The following is a 17,966-nucleotide window of genomic DNA, read 5'->3' on the forward strand; positions in this document are numbered from 1 at the left end:
TCTAATAGTGGCTACTGTCAAAAACAGTATGCTAGGCTTGCTGAGCCTCATCTCATATGGCTTTCCCACATTCTCACACTTTGTTTCTATGCTTGCATCAAATCACCTCTCAACTTAAGTACTACTTTTCCACCTGATGCCACAGGTTGTTAGAGGGCAAGCTGAAACAAACCAACCAACCAACCTAAGCTGGGCAGAACAGGTAACCCAGAAGGAAGCAACCGGAAAAATCCAGAGTTATCCCTGGAAGACCCAACTCTCAATGGAGAACTCCATCACTTACAAACCCACAGATGTTCATCTGTGCCAGTGAATGAATTTTATCTCTGTCCACAGGCTTGGCCAACAGCAGTTAAGAAGCTGACAAGGACCTTGGTATCATCCCCTGTTCTGTTTTTTGGCAGAGGAACAGCGCTAGCTCTATGTAACAGAAACTCATAGATCACAACCTTGGCCAATACATAACTGATTTATTAGGCACAAACATTTGCTGTCCAACATAGAGACCTTTCAGATGGCAGCCTGTGGTAGGAGGTATTTCTTCACTACAGCATAAGCAGACTTTACTTGAAGTGAGTCCTTAAAAAGCACTGCTGGAGGTCATGGAAGGTCTCTACATTTCTCTAGCATTCCCACATGTTCCCAATTCACTACAGAATTCACTGACTACACTTGGGATTGTGTGCTAAGAAAATTCAGGGCACTTAGCACCTTGGATGCAGGGAGTATTTACACCACCTACCATAGGAGGCTTGTTTGTGTAAGCTACTTCCGTAGCCAATGTAGAGGGCTACACTCCTCCAGGAGGCAGCTCAGCTCCAGGCCTCAATCCACTGTGAACCCTCCTTCCTGCCACTGTCAAGAGAAGCCTGCTGAGACCAGCCTCATAGCTTGGTGTTTTGTGCAATAAACACCTACTGGCATTTTCATGAAGAGAGAGCTACAGAACTTAGCAGCATTGGCCAAACAATTCTTAGTTGGAACAAATCCAGTGATTCCAAGCTTGAGATCAGAATTCACAAGAAATGGATGGAAAATGTGCATCCCTGGGAGGACAGTCCAAATTTCAAACAATCCCTTTGGTTATATTCACGCCACAGTGTCTGTCCTGCTCCTCCTCTAAAAGGAATGCAGGAGTCACTGTTCCTTGACCCCAAAGCATTTACTAAAAGTGTCAGAAGATGTCTCTGTTATCCAACACTGAAGTAAAACACAAGCATTGTAGGTCTATAAAGAACATGCCAATGTCAAAATAATTGGTGTTATCGTATACAAAGCCTGGAGAGAAGAATTCATTTTGTGGTTTCAACACTTGCAATTTAGAAACCATTCTGCTTAGTCAAGAGCAGTGTGTAGAACTGAAGTTCCTGTAAACTGAGCACCATTGGCAACAGAGTCAGCTCAAGAAAGCAGACTGGTACTTTTTATCCCATGCAATGAGATGATTCACCCTGTGCTATGTCAGTCATACCCATGAACAGCCATGAGCATTCACAGCCCTTCCTCCATTTCTCCTCTGCTCCCCTCCGTAGTGATATTCTGAAGCATAAGAGTCTCCTTCAGAGAGGCATCATCCAGCTCTTTCTCTCCACCTTCCTTTTGAACCCAATGCTGAACACAGTCTTGCTCAGAGTTGCTTCTAACATACCCAGGCAAATTCACATGTGGCTCATTTTGCCTACTGGTATTTCTGGAGGCTTTGCTAGAAATAAGCAAACGGGAGCTGGCCACCATCTGTGACTGGCTGCTGGTGCTATGGGTCAGGTGGGTGTGAACAGAGCCATATCTGTAATTGCCACATGGTGCTGTCTTCTTCCAGTCAACAGCCAGATTCCACCTTGTCCAAGTCTTCTTGATCTCAGTCTGAACCTACCAGGGGAAAAAGTCAGATCTAAAAGTACAGGTAAGACAGGCAGAAGCTTTGAACAACATTCCCTACAGAACATCAACCTGAACCCCCCCTGCCCTTGCATGAGTGACCCCCAGCCTACAAAAACATCCCATCAGTTCTTTAACAAAGTATTGTTAGTCACAAAATCATTTACAAGACCCTAAAGCCCAATGACATGTCATCACTTATTGGCTGGATCTAAGTCCCTTTAGTTTGTCATATGGTACCTCATTTGGCACTGCTGCAATCTGTTCTGGAGCAAATAAGGAGAATCTCTCCCTCAATTGTTAACGCTCCCATGACAGATCAGACATTCTTCCCTGTGTCATGTCGCTCTGTACAGTGATAACTGGAAGGTGGGGTTTTTTTTTTTTTTTTTTTTTTTTGGCTTCCTGCTTTTTCATCCAGTTTCTCACGATGCTATTTCAACAGTGTTCAAAATACAAAAGAAAACATTATTTGCACCACAGTTATTCTATTCCTGATGCAAGTTTCAGGTACAAACTGATGTAGCTGTTCTGTAACCAAGCAGAGATTTTACAAAAAGGTTAAGTGAGCTGTATGCCTCCACATCTCTCAATCTACTAGTCACATTCTGGAACACAGGTGATACCAAAGTAGGACTGGGCAGTCATAAATTCCTCATTCTGGCTGGGGCTGCTCCCGTGCCAGGTATAGCTTCTGGCAGTGAAAGGGACCTTGCACACATTTCCCTTTATTTTCTTAGAACAGCTTCTCTGTTACTCAGTGCTCTAGGTTTTGAGGTCCACTCCAATAATTCTGTGTTCAAAACTTACCTCCCCATTGCAGTAACAGTAGATGATAGAAACGAAGAAACCCTGAGGATAATAAAGGAGAAGATGTAACTGTCACATGCAAAGGTTTGTCAAGTTTAAACCTCCTAGTTTTATCTGCAAATTCCTTTAAGGCTTTAAATCTGTTATTTTACTTGCACCTAGAGAAGTATGTTAGAACACCAGGGTCAGCAGGACCAGAAGCTGGTAAGTGTGCTACTTGGAGAGGCAGCAGCTGACCCTCACCTCACCATGTTCCAGCTCCCCGGCCCTCCTGAGCCAGAGGTCAGCAGCACTCCCTTTGCTGACTGGCAGCACTACCCTGCTCTTACTGAGCATCTAATGACATACCTACACTCATGAGAGGGCAAAACAGTCTGTAACACTACCATTGCAAAACTGCCAACCCCCATTACAGCTAATAGAGAGACATGGCTCCTAGGAACAACCACTTGCAGAAAGTGACAATGACTAGAGCTTTCTGAGCAGGTAGCAGGAGGGAAGGACTGAGCAAGGGCACAGTCTAAAGTGAGACCCTTGCAAGGGCTTCCCATTTCTCATAGGGGCCTATGATTCTTTCATCTAAAAAGTACTGAATGCTTATACCCTACAGGGAACCAGCCTGCAGGCACTGCCCGCTGTCCTCTTTGTCTCTCCCAGACAACAGGCACCGAGGATAAGCTTCTCCTGATGCACCCACTTTCTCCCTGCAGGTCCTTCCAGAGATGTGCTTACCCTTCCTTCACCCTTAAAGAATTCTAACAATTTATAGACTTGAAACTTAATCAGTAAGGATAGCTAACTGCTACATTTTAACATTCTTCAACTGTGTAAAAATACTTCAGAAATGTTCATATTCCCTAACCATAGCCAGGAGCCATCATCTCCTCAAGGAATAAAGAAAGACCCTCACCAGAGAAGAATACAAATTCAGATGTTCAATACTTAAACCTGTTCATAAATATCATTTACTTGCTGTAAGTGAAATTCTCAGGGGCAAATGAGGAGACTCCCATCTTAATGCATGCCTTTTGTTAAAAACAAACAAACAAACCCACAGATGTGGTATTGAATTTGTGTACTATCAGGACTTTAAAAGAACGTACAAGGGAGTGAGACTCAATATATCTGATTGCAAATGTTATAACTTGGTCCAATCTGCTGCACAAAGCAGAGTGAACAATGTGGGTCAAGTGTCCCCCTGCATCTACACCAGACTTGCATGGGTTAGAGACACAATAAAAATAATAATGCATGTTTCTAAGAAGAGATTCAAATCAGGGAATTTGCAAAGTACAGCTCATTAAATGAGGCCAGCATACTAACATGGTATCACCACATGCTAATTGTGTGTCCCTAAAGAAAATACACACAGTAACAAAGCCATAATTCTGTTTGTGGCAAACTGCCTACAGAGACAGCATGTTCCTCTTCCACCTTGAGCAAAGATAAAATAACCAGTTTCTTGCTGCTCCTAGGTTCGAGAAGAACAGGTGACAATACACTGCTGACAGAAGCACTATAGCACAGAGGGCTGTGAATTCTTGCAGAGGAGCAGGGCCCAGAGCAGAATAGAAAATACCTGGTGGATAACATAGTCCACTGCTGCCTTGCATACCTGGAAGGAGTTGAAGAAGAGCTCACAGTGCATGCGGATCTCCCAAGCAAGCCCAGTGAATGTATGTGGTAGGCACACAAAGACAATATAGTGTACACCGAAGACCAGGATGAGAACCAAGGTGGATTTTGCTAGCTTCCTGCAAGAAAGATAAGAGTTCCTTTTTTATATGCTTAAGGAGGGGTTGTCCCCAGGAAACCACGTATTTAAGCTAAGTCTCTTCCTATCCCCCTCCACTCTCAGCATACTGACCTCTTAGAGTACTTGCAACAAGTCATTTTCCCAATGCAAAAAGTATTTTTGTAATGAGACAACACATCTAAAACAAAGCATGAAGATTTAGATTTGTTTCTGTTCTCTAAACATACCTCAGCTCAAGCTCCATCTACATTAGCTGGTAATCCTTAAGTAACTATTTAGAAGTTAAAGATTCTTGTGCAGAAGCAGACAAATGCATCACTAGTAAGTTAGATCTGTGGGGACATCTACACTTTATCGTCAAAGATCAATAGTTCTCTTTACTTGTTTTGAAAGGTCTAAAAGCTCATGAGCTTCAGGAGGATTTAGCTAGAGGAAACAGAACATGAGTTTTAATAAATAATGAGAATACTGATAGACAGCCTATCACAGAAAATAACCTTGAATCAATGGACCGTGAGTTGATTCTGTTCAAATTAAATGGAAGATAAACATACCAACCTGTAACTAAGGGTTTCAGTTTCCAGAGGGAAAAACGTCAGCAGGGAAGCAGTAAATGAAATCAACTGAAGAGCATAAGAATTTCAATGAGGAAGAGGCTTTGAAATTCTTGAAGTTAAAAGCACAAACCATCTACATTTGTCTCCCAAGTAAGGTGAAGACTATGTGCAGACATGTTCTGGATATAACTTGAAGAACAGCCTCTTCAGAGGGGTTTTAAAAATTAGCAGAGAGATTATAAAGAATGGAAAAGGCAACCGCTTTGCAAAGAAAGTTATATTGTGGAGTATGACCACACTGCATACCAAAGATGGTTTGGGATACAGCAGAGACCAGATTCTTCGAGATCTCAAAACCTCTCAGTGAAACATGCCTACCGCTATCCCTTCAAAACAGTAGTGTCTAGTCCCTCTTGTGGCTGGCAAACTTCCTTGCCTAACACATAATAGCTTGTGAACGTGGTTCCCCACCTATTTACTCTATTCCTCAATACAGAGTTTTCTTCCAGCATTCTATTAAAATACATTCTTAAATTCTGATAAGAACTTTGTTGAAACAGTTGCAAATTTGGTGTCAGAAGAATCAAAAAGCGAAATATCAGTATCTCAACTGAAGGACCACCATGTCATTTCCCTCAATATATACATCAAAACATGTATTTATTGGTAGGACATATCACTCCTATTGGGTATCTGAAAGAGGTAAGCTTTACATAATGACTTGTATCCAGAGAGATGCTGATAGCTTTCATCAGGGAAGAATAAATTGCTGAAAGCACATTTCTGCAAGAATCATACAAGAGTTTTTGTCTGTGGTTATAGTCCTAAAATTGGTTTAGTTTAGCTTTAGAAATACCCAAAGTTCTAGCAGCTGGTAGAACAGGACGAGTGCAAGAAATACCACATCCTCTACAGCAAAGAGGTTAAGATTTTGCACTTTAGATCTTACAGCACAGAGACTAGTTAACCCTGAAGTTCCTCAGAAACTGTATTTTGACCATGAAGCTGATTCACCCTTTATGAAGGCTTCTGCATGACTCATCCTGTATTGAAGAAGTTTTTACCCAGAACTACTAGAGACCTAGTCTTTAAAATCCTGTCCAGAGGATGTACCTGTACTGCTTTCTTGTGTCATAGCCAACAGCATGCGTCTCCCAAATTTTAGTTGCCAGAACCCGTACAGTATTCAGAAATAAAATGAAGTTCAGCTATAAAACAAAGAAAAATTGCAAAGAGAAGAAACAAAACACATTTAGCAATCTTGACAGTATTTTTGCAAACTTCAGTATACAGAAGAGATTTTGCAGAACAGCAAACTCAAAGAACAGGCACTTACCAGCTAAAAGAGGCCATTCCTGTGCTGTATTGTTTCTTCAGACTTATGCCTTTACTCTCAAACAGCCAGAAATGACTAATAAATAAGGCCTGCCTTCATGTTCATATACAAGGTGAGCTCTGATCAATAAAATTCCTAAAATCCCTGCACTAGGCTATTCTGAAAAGGAAATTTTAACTGTGTGGAGGGGGAGGGTTTTTTTTTTTTTTCCTGACTATAGCCATAGCATAGTCCTTAACAATTCATTCTGATATGAGTATTTCTGCAGTGGTAAACAGATGCAAAAACGAAGAGGAATACAATAGACTAGAAAGGTTTGTTTCATGTCTACTGTAGCAAGAAGACAGCATTTGGATCCTACCTGCAGAACTCCTTTAACATGTAATTCTGCATTAATATACCATACAAATTCAGTACGTGCATTTCAAAGCACTACCCCACCTCACTGTGTCACATCACACTCTAGTAATCAACTCATCTATCTCTAGTGAGAACGTTGTTGTGGTAAGAGCATCCAACATACACCACAAGAACAAACCACAACATACTAAACGAATTTGGATATAATGTGGACTTGCAGATCAATGAAGAAAGAGCCAAGTGAACAGTGTATTAGCAAACAGCTAAAAATGACCCCAAGCAGATCCTACAGTTAAAAGGAAGAAATCATCACCATACTCCTTCTGGCAAAGGACTCAGGATGCTGATGACTCACCATAAGCACCCTCCACACCCACACGTGCACATGCATAAAAACACACACTGAAGCTATCAACCATAGCAAGGTGAGCTTCAGACCAGAAAGAGGAGTAGATACTAGAAGGTTTAAGTTGTACAGAATTTGAACCAAAAGATCATTGGAATAGGGCTAATAATAAATCTTTGGTTAGACTGTTAAGACTTCACTTAAACTAATTCTCAGCTTTACAAACATGGTGCATTCTTTTTTATACTCAAAATCTTGCTACGAGCAAAAAAACACTGGGAATTCAAGTGACCTATTCTGTAACCTGGGTGCAATGAACTGATAAAGAATGTGGGCAGGCTATTCCATAATTTGGATGCAACAAAAGACATCGCCTTATTTCTAAGTGTGCCTCTTCAGGTACTTCAGAATATGGTCCCATCATTTCCTTACAAAACTCATCTCCCACAATTTTCCCTTAGCAAAGTCAAGAAACTTCAAAAAAACACCGAGACATGTATAAAACCTACCCCAATAGCTGCTAAAATTGGTGCTTGATAAATCCATTTGATCTCTCCAGCACTAAGCTCCCAGCACCTACAATTGCAAAAGAAACCTAAAAGTTACTGACAACATAAATAAGCAAATTATTATTTTAAAGCTTGGCCAAGAACAGGCCTTGTTCATCAGGAAAATCATGGGAAATAGTGTGCTTCCCAGTTTGGTTAGCCAAAAATCTCAGGAAGAATAAGTTCTTTCAGTATTAGCAAAGTCTATGCTATCATCTTTGAAAAAACAAACAAACAAACAAACAAACAAACAACAACAACAAAAAAACCCAGATGTCTTGCACTGAGACAGGCAGTTCCTTTTTGCTGGTGTCATCTCTTGCTGGCATTCTTAAATATTCCTAAAGCAAAAGTAATCTATCTGCACACTGGGCATTAAAGCTTTATCCCCCAACAGAATCGAGCCCCACTGGAAAACTTAGCTCTCCACTGTCTGCAGACAAATGTAAAGGTTATTTTTAAAACAGTAAAAACAAACAAAAAACAAAAAAACAAAAAAACACCTTAGGAAAACACACTCTGAGTCAGTCTTCAACCACAAGCCACAGGGAGGAAAAAAAAAAAAACTATTAAGTTGGTAATTAAAAGAAACAGAGGGAAAAGGAGAAATATTGTATTAGCAACCATGCCTAGTTTTGACAGTTTCTGATAAACAATGAGGAAATAAGAGTTTGTCTCTTTAACATTCCCCAAAAAGACAAACTCAAATGACACAACCCTTATTTGCTGCACAGTTCACTGAGAAAAGACTTTTTGAGCACAGATTTTCTCCGCAACCACTTTAAACACAAATGTGAGACCTGAATCAGCAAACATTTTGACAAGAGGCATGACATGACTATTTGCTATGCACTTGCTTGTCATACTGCTGTACAGTTGAATACATGCCGTAAGATAGGCCTAAGCTCCAACTTAATGAACATTTGCTGCTAAACATCACTGTATTCAAGGGCAACAGTGGGAAACTTTGCTCAGACCAAACTCCTTTAAACAAGTGAGGATACCCTATTGGCTCTGCTCCTGCAACACAGCTCTTCAGGGTTGAAGAGTACATTCAGCATCAGGATTGTTTTCTCATGCTACATCCCTAAGAGACAATCCTCCATTTTTTTCCCCTGCACCTCTGCCCTCTCCATCCAGCCTTGGAGGTTTTTTTGCTGTCACTAGCAAGACAGCGACATGTACTCATGCACATGGCAAAAAACATTAAGGTACCAGTGGATTACTACAGGGCATCATGTTTCAAACTACTGCATAAGATGTTGCTTTCCTATGAACCTGTATTGCACAAAAAGATGCAGCACTGAAAGAAAATTGGACATTAAAAACTAGTAGAGACTGGAGTATTTCCTTAGCTCCTTTTCAATGGGAAAAGATGGTAAATGCTTCACAGCAGCTTGTGCTGATAAGATCACAGCTTTGAGCCTCAGCAGGGAGGCTGCCAAGTCATCCCTGGAAAGTATCAAACAGCAGGGGACTTCTGCGGGGAACTATGCTCAACAGTGGAAAAATGCATCTTCATCTGGCATCTGTCTCCCGACTTAAAGAAAAAGTCAGGCTGAGAATGAGCTCATGTTTTAGCCATCAGCTCTTAAAGTGTGCATGGGGGGGGGCAACAAAACAAAATCAAAACATGCACCCTTGTGCCTCCAAAAGGGATTCCATATTTAAAACTTCACCACTAAAAATGAGGCTTTAAACATCGGTGTTCTTTCCTTAAATGCATCTGCATTTCCACATTATTTCAAGAGGATGCAATTCTCTTTAAAGGAGCCAGGCTGGATTCCCTAGAGAGCAGAGTCATTTATTGAGCAGGAAGTTTGATGGCTTGCTGCCCCTCAAAGTTGTTTGTTTTTGACTGCAATTGAATGAGCAACATGCAGAAGTGGGTGACATCCATCCAGGCTCAAGTTGACAGCTGACTACTCTGTAACTGCCAGGGGGAACGCTCTTCTGACTTCCTCTAAGTCTTAGCAGAAAACCACCTTTTTGGAGCAGTTATTTTCTATAAGAATTAACAGACATTGCTCCAGCAGAAGAGGCCTTTAAGCCTTTCAGTCCATGAACCACATACTTAACTGACAACTTCCCATCTCCAGGATTGCCGACCTCACACTTGGATTCTCTGAAATAGCCACACTCTGTTGTCCAATTTGTAAAATGTCCACAGATTGTGCATGCAAAGTTATCTGAGCATATGAACTGATTTATGCAACAAAACTAACAGTTGCAATTGACTTTTCTTAGTGTCCTAGCTATCATAAAAAAAGGCTGCTTTCTTTGTTATGACTGTAGCAAGTTAAGAAGTATGTGCTATAGTGCTGTAGATCGCTCTGTCTGACCTTACTTAACATAGCTCTTTAAACTTCAGGCTTTGTGCCCAAAAATCTTAGTCATGATTCAGTACTTCTTATTGACAAAGCAGTTGATGTAGGGCCCAGTGGAACACAGCAGCACTGTTATCTAAATCATCTCACCACAGACTCTGTCTTATACTGGGTCCAATCTTGCCAGGTGGAAAACATCCTGGGATAATTTATCAGCTGGAAAGGGGAAGCATATCCTGTGCATTAAAAATTTCAACTGTCTCATGCTACATTGAGATGGACATAGAGATGTACTTTTTAGTGGAGTGATTCTGTATATACACCAACATCACAAAATCAGGATCAATTCCTCTCTATTAAAACTACAAGCCATGGCAATATGCCTGAAAATGGTAACATTTTTCCAATATTTGCCCAATTATGTTGCAACACTTACCAACTGTTATCCAACATCTGAGCACAAGGAAGAAAATGGGTAAAAAGATAAATCAACTCAAACTAGGTCTAGCAAGTCTTGAGGGAAAAAAAAGCCTCTGCAACATGCAAACAGTATAAAGCATCTGTGCTAACTCACCCACAGCTCCCTATCAAAGGGCAATATAAAGTCCCTTATATTTCACTTATCAGTGACCCTTGCTCCTAGCCAAGTGAGTTTACAGAAAAGCTGGTGCCTTGGTTTATGGTCTTTTTTTTAACAATCAAAGTAGACAGCATCTGCACTGTCAAGTATTCTTTATTTTCAGTTGTGTTACATATTGACATTTTTGGAAATAGAGATAGCCAAGTTTTTAACTGTAATCCCAATTTTGATAAAAGGTGAGATGCTCCCACATTAACTCTAGAAAGCAGCATGGCAAGACACAGATTCTGCAAGGACATATTAGATGCATTTTGCTGGTGTTTTGCTAGAGGGAAGAGATCTTGAACTCAAAGCATTGCCTTTCCACACAGGATTACACAGCTCTGTGAAAGTTAGATGTACCTTCATCAGCTGGGTAATACATATATGCTTGTCTAGAAGCACAAATCTATCCCTAACTAGGGCTGCAGACTCAGGCCTTTGGCATTGTTAGAGTTCTCCCTCTGACATCTGGATGTGACTCAAGATGGCATTTTTAAAGGCATTGCTTTCACCAATGTCACATCAAAACGGTGACTGACACCCGAATATGAGCGAAGAGTGAAGGTAAGTTTCTATTACTGCATCCTGTAAAAGTTAACAGGTACTTTTCATTACATGAGATTTACTTCAAAGCTTCATACAGGTCAGAACATAAAAGCAGCAGATGTTCTTTATTTCTCCTAAGAGATGTCTCTGCCTTTCCTTGGTCCATCAGATTTTTCACTTGCCTCCTCATATTTTACAGCCTTGTTACTACAGTTGTCAAGTGCAACAGCTCTCACTACAAAGCATCAAAAAGATCCGAGAGTTCCAAGACTTTTTAAAGCATTAATTGTTTAAAAAACAAGACTGATGTGATCAAACTGTACCCGTGTTTCTCACAATCTCCACTAATAACCTCTAATTCTTTGGCCAGTTCTAGCGAAGCCAAAACGGGAGGGTAAAAGGCTCCAGGATGCTATGTTTTCTTCATGTTTTCTGAAGGCAGGCTGCTAGACAAAAGAGACCCTCAGAGCAACTATGCTTAGGGAGAGGGGTGATGTTAGCTCAGTCCTCATTAGATTATCAGCACACAGTTCAAGCCAGAGGCACAGCCAAAGCAGGTTTGTCCCCACTGTTCACAGAACAGCTTATTTTACTCTTGCTTGCATATGCTGTGGTGAAGCTAGGGTTTTGTCACCTGTCAAGGTTCCTTCATATGATGACATTGTCATAATCTGACATGCCTCCAAGACAGGGGTTAGCTAGAGCAACACAGGGCTCCTCTTCTACACATTAAGTTTTCAAAGACCCATTTGTCCTGATCTCAGGACTCTTGCAGGCACTGACTAGAAAAGCAGTCCTTCTTCCTACCCCTCTGACCAGGTAGCTGAGTGGCTAGAAACACAGTGGTAAGATGCAACCTTTTCTCCATGGACAGTATAACAACCACACCACGTAACAACTGCCCCAAACCTCCCTTGCAAAGGAGCTCAGTATTGAGTCCTTTTTACACACCCCACCCCAATAAGGCAAGAAAGGCTTACATGAGCACTCTTCCTCTCATTATAGCCCTAGTGTGGTGCTTTCCTAAGCACAGCCTGCTCCTAAAGCCTGAGAACTGGTAAAGTTGGGATAAGGGTGCCAATTTCATTGGCCAGGAGGCTAGAGAAGAAGAGGAGAGGAAAATGCAGTATTAGAGTCTGCCTTTTTTGAAGGCACTGGAATAAACAGGGAGGCATAACAGGCTGCTCAGAGCAGACAGTATCCATGCCCACTGCTTAGATAAGGACAGCCATTTCCACAGACTCCCTGCATAACCAATGGTCAAAAGGAGAAAAATATCTTCTCTGGAGCACTTTGCAGAAGAGTCAGTGCTCTGAATCCTCTCCAGGAGACCCTCCCTACTGCCCACAGAGCTGAGCATTTCAGCTGCATTCCTACAGCTGGGGAAGGAAAGCATCCCTTTCTCACCTTCCTAATCACAGTGCTGCAGATCCTCCCAGGAACAGTGGTTGGCATTTTGCAGGGTCTGCCTTTACTCCAGAGTTTGACAGAACCACCTACAGATTCCTTGGCCAGAGCAGCAGAAAGATGAGCCAAGACCCTTAGCCAACATTTTTAGACAATTATCTGGACATACTCCAGTAATTCAAAGTCCTTTGGAGTCACAACACTCATATATTTGTCCAAGTACACTTCATTGCAAGACTCTTAGAAGTAAGGAAACACATCCAGCGCTGGGTCCTCAGCATGCACCTATGAACTGTAAAATTGATACCTGGTAATAAACTGTATTGAACCACTGCTATTGCCTGAAAACTTTTGTTAGTAATGGCATCCCACGAAAAGCAGCCTTAGACACTTATATGCAGGAGAAAAGGAAAGAATCATTTCTTGCATGTTAAAGCAGGGAATGGTATAATATCATACCTTGTAAATCCTTGCAGTATTCACTGCATCTGAAAAACAGCTGCCTTGATAGTCTAATGATTATTTAGCAATTCTAACATTAAAGACAAGTCAAGAGAAAAAAAACAAGGCGGACAGATGACTATGCTGCGGGCAAATGTTTAGTTTTCAAGTCCCGGTATGTACGATGTTTGAGCCATAAGGCACACTAAGTCTAGAACAAAAGAAGGAGGGGTGAGGGAAAGCTTCGAAACCTCCCTCAAACATTAGGGCCGGGAACGGATAGCAGTTCGAAAAATGCTGGTCATGATGGCTAGTCGCAGGATTGATTTACAGCCACAGAAAACGCCTGTTAGTTTTGGAATTCCCCCCTTTAAAGACTTCAACACAATCCTGTTAACCTGAAAACTTCTCAAAGAAGCATTATCTTTGGTTCCAGCCTGCTGTTCCACAGAGCAAGAAAGCAAACGCCTGAACTGCTTCAACATCCCATGCCCTATTCAAGTTTCTGCCTCTCCCTTCTAGTGCCTCCCTCTCCCCTTCTCATTTCAGACATCCCACAGGGATACTTTTGTATCCTTGGAATCAAAGGTATGTAGAAGTGATTCTTAAACAGAAAAGACAGTTCAGTTCATTGTCCAAAACAGTTACAAGAAAATCATTAAAGCACTTAAGTTCCACAAAATTACAGTGAAGCAAATCTTAGCAAATCTAGCACTGCTTGAAGGCTGGTACCATGAATTTACTGACACCAACATACAGCCAGAGCAACTAATGGAAGCTGTCACAACCTTTGATAAACATCAAAAACACAACCTTGGCGTAAGCGAATGAGGTGGGTTTCAGGATCCATAATCACATCCTGCAGCACACTAGATCTGTTCACATGCAGGCTATACTCCAGGGCTGGAAGTATAGTCTGTCACTATGAAAGGCTTCCTAGGGACAGAGTTGATGTTGGTGAAGGCCATGCATACTGGGCACCAGTTCAGGTACAAAGGGGCCAAACAGTTGTTTACTTAGGGGCAGGTTTCTGACCACCTATCCTTCTGGGATTATCTTTTCTTCAGCCATATAACCATTGAAGTTAACTTTCCAACTGGATATTAAAGAAAATAGTGACCATCTTAAACCATGCTTCCCTGCAATAAACACAACTGAATTATTCAAAGACACCTGTTATTTTTTATTTTCCATTCAGGTTTCCATCACTAAGACAATAGAACAAGTTACACCTTTTGGATTAAGGTAACAATTTTGGTAAGTATGAATGAGAGCAGGTGCTAGACAAAGTACGCAGAAATTGAAAGATGGAAACAAGTCCAACTGCTGCTAGCAACAGCAGACCAAATCTCCTTCATCCTTTTTTTGCTTACCTTGCATCTGCTACTGTTGCACGAGCCACTGCCCAGGCCACAACAAAGACAGCTGGAAATCCTGTGACACAAGAGAGTCAATGGACAGCTGTTAGAACAGGGTCACCTGCAGGGTGACAACTAAGCAGACAGAAAAGAAACTTTGTGCCTGTCTTAATGGACAGCAACTATTTCAACAAAAGTTCACACCGTCAGGAAATAAAGTTATTATCGGTAAGCCAAATGCAATATTCAACAGGAAGATTAAAAAACAGCATTTAAAAACTAGATCAACCCAGGTTCAGTCCTAAAGTATAGCTACTTCTGAAAATTTGAGCACACAAATTTCCATGGAACAAATCTTACCTAGAGGAAAAAAAAAAAAAAAAAAAAAAATCAGTGATGCTGGTGAGCATACTCATTCTTATCAGCTCTCAGACTCCAATTTCACTGTTTAATCACATTAAAGAAAATGCTTCTGTGGTTTTAGCCCGCCCAGCCCAACACAGAAATCACAAAGCTTCCCAGCTCTTTGCCAGTATGCAAGGTAAACTGGTCGTGTCAATTTGGTTCTGAAAGAACAAAGACCCACTTAAACCAAGGTTAACAACAGTCAGGGACAAATATAACACCCCATGATGCTCCCATTAAATTTAATGGCAATTTTTGCTGTTGACTTCAGCAAAATGAATACAAAAAATTTCAGCTGCAACGTCTCTGAAAGAAGGAAGAATATTTGTTACGTCAGTGAGAGATGCAAAGCCACCTAACTTTCCAGTTTTCATAGAAACTTGCATTTACCCCTCCCACTGGCAGAGGAGCTCTTTAGTCAGAGCAAGGCTTGTACACGTTTAGCATAAAACTCCAACCTTTACTTCATGTGTTAATAGCATGAGTGAGAGGAATGGAACCACATGCTAGCTAACTGTACATGGATGGATCATATGGGCCACAGTGAGAAGCAATGTCTCTGAAAACTGAACACTAACATTTAAAATGAACACTGGCCAGGGAAATACAGCAGTTTGGAGAATACTTCTGTTTCATAATCTTATCAGCTCAAAAAGCTCTGATTTCTGAGATGCAATATGTAGGAAAACTCTGATTAATGAGAAAGGTTCAGGAGAGTAATACATTTGCACAGATGTAGCTAGAGTAGAGTTGCAATGGAAATTGGAGTTCTAATGAAAATTACTTCCTCCCTTGAGTTAATGGAAATGGCATCAGTTATGTGACTGCACTTGAATCCATATACGGAGGTATAGGAATTATTTGCAGCAATATGGTACTGTACCACACTGAGTTCTTCAGCATTTTTTAAAAGAAAAAAAAAATCTAAGCTTTAAAAGGACAAAGCTTATCTCTACAACAGCTTCACTATTCCAAGAAATATGCTTTCTAGTCTCATTGAAAGCCTGCACATTCTTAGAAACTATCTCCTCTGTAGAGGCTAGATATATCATAAGCCCCACTTGGTCACACTGAGTTCTGTTGAACCTTTTGCAGTGGCAGAGAAGGAAGATACTTTCTGATTTCTAGTGATGCCTGAATGTTTGTCCTCGGAACAAATGCTCCCAGATTCATTCATCCCAAGCAATACCTTCAAAATCAGTGAAGTAGTAGACTGCAAATAGAAAATGCCAGGAGGGTAGAAAGGAACTGAGTAGAGATGGGCACTAGAGAATGAAGGATAAGAGAAGAATCCTTCATTTTCCTGGGGATGCTGCAACACTGAGACCAGAAACATTGCTCCTGTCTGTCACACATGACTATTTAACAGAACAAAACATTTGCCAGCTGAATTCACCACAGGTGGCTTATCAAGGAACTACTGAGAATGATCAGCAAGTGAAGCAATCTGTTCACACCTATGAGAAAGGGAAGGGGAGGACAGCCAGAAAAAACTTCACTGATCTCATTGGTCACAGGACAGCAGGCACCTTCCTGAGGATGCTCGAGAAGCATGTCACTCTACAAGCCTTCCCTGAAAGTCGGGTCCATAGAGCTTGGAGTGGCCCCACAACTACCGGGCATTAGGTCCAATGATGGAGCCAAAAGTGTTATTCACATGCAATGCAGTTGCTCTGCACAGGCACTGCAAATCAGACTCCTGGGATTCGCTGGGCTCGTACTCAGTTACGCTTGCAAACAGGGTGTCCAGAGCCTCCAAAGCCCTTACATCAGCTGTGCATTCTCAATTAGCCTTCACTGTGCTATACAGGGATGCTACAGGACAACACAAACACGACCTGCATGCACACCACTTTGGAGATCACCACACACAGAAATTACTCTTTAATTCCAGCTGCTCACTAGCTGTTGCTCTTGCCTAAGGAAAGAGAACTATGGGTCCCAGTTAAAAATCCAGCAAACAGTGATGTGAAAGTCAAATAAAAACCTCTGTTGCTTTGATTTCACCCTCAAAGGCTGACTTAAATAACTGATCTTTTAGAGGTAAACACCCATAAACAGGACAAAAAGCATGCTCTGAATCTTCACACAAACACTAGCTCCTTAATGATCTGGGTATTTATCTCATTGCAACTATTTGACAGGAATACACTTCTTCCTTTACTCATCGCTCAACAGGCCTGAGGTCCACCTATCCACTTTATTTCCCACAGAGAAGCAGTCTCTCTCTTCTGGAGAATCACAGCCCATGCTGAGATAGTCACATGCCTGTGGATGATCACATGACGAAAAAAAGTCATCTGATTAGACTATTTGGTCCATAACGAAAAATACCCGAGTTACTTGAACTCCTGTTTCTTTGAAGCAATGCCGAAGTAGAGAAAGATGCAGCTTAAAAGAATAAGTTATTCCAAAGCAGATGTTTCAGATCAATTCAGATCTCTTGGTTCAGTAATACCAATATTTTGATCAAAAAGCAAGAAAGATTCTTGCAACAACAAAGACTGCCACCTCAAACAAAAAACAACAAAAAACAAAAATCAAGGTTTGAAGCATCAGAATTTCTTACAGCATGGAAAACTTACTTTTCTACTCATTTTCGATGCAAGAAATATCAAGCAAACTCCATTTAGACACTGTCTTAGAGTTTTTCCTAAAAAAGCATCCCACTTGAAAAAAAAAATTTTTTTTTCCCTTCTAAACCAGGAAGAGTAAATGAATGTTATGTAGAGCCATGACTGAGTACAAACTATCAAAACCAGAAACATTCCCTTTTTCCTCCATGAAGGTACAAATCAAGCATTTCTATAATTTGAACACAGAGATCATGAATTATAAGCAAGATCACAATATGATGGCTAGAAGAACATGTTAAAAAGCCTGCTCAAGCATGAATTAACTGAAGTGACCAAACCTTTAAAAACAAATGGGATTCTGTCAGTTTGTAAGAGAAAGGACTAATCAATTACTACATCCACCAGCCTTCAAAGGCGGGCTACAATTCCCTGAAAGAGGACTATGGACTGCAGTATATGCATATGCACCTATTGATGCAGATATTTTCCCAGAGGTACTTGTTATAAGGAAGCCTCTATTTACAGCATCTTGTTTCGAAATCACGTAAAACAAGGTATGAAGTGTCAATGGTGAGGCAAAAATAGGACACAAAGTGATCTAAGGAGACATGCATCACCAACGGAGCAATTGTAGAGGACTGAGCACAGGACATTTCCAGTCACTTAAGAGCACATGTTCTTAGTTTAACTTAC

At 41.1% G+C, this 17,966-nt stretch overlaps 1 protein-coding gene across 1 annotated transcript in view; it reads right to left on the reverse strand.

Moving 5' to 3' along the window:
* Nucleotides 1-450: 450 nt before the first annotated feature.
* The window catches only part of PTH2R (parathyroid hormone 2 receptor), a 34,508-nt gene continuing 16,992 nt past the window's right edge, over nt 451-17,966 (reverse strand). Inside the window, exons 9-14 of the mRNA XM_067298503.1 lie at nt 14,308-14,368; nt 7,553-7,619; nt 6,115-6,209; nt 4,304-4,442; nt 2,689-2,730; nt 451-1,869 (exon numbers count right to left, since the gene is read on the reverse strand). Of these exons, the coding sequence (XP_067154604.1) occupies nt 1,492-1,869; nt 2,689-2,730; nt 4,304-4,442; nt 6,115-6,209; nt 7,553-7,619; nt 14,308-14,368 (782 nt within the window). The 3' untranslated portion in view covers nt 451-1,491. The remainder of the gene's footprint in view (nt 1,870-2,688; nt 2,731-4,303; nt 4,443-6,114; nt 6,210-7,552; nt 7,620-14,307; nt 14,369-17,966) is intronic.

The sequence above is a fragment of the Apteryx mantelli genome, chromosome 6, assembly GCF_036417845.1.
Source record: "Apteryx mantelli isolate bAptMan1 chromosome 6, bAptMan1.hap1, whole genome shotgun sequence".
NCBI lineage: Eukaryota > Metazoa > Chordata > Aves > Apterygiformes > Apterygidae > Apteryx > Apteryx mantelli.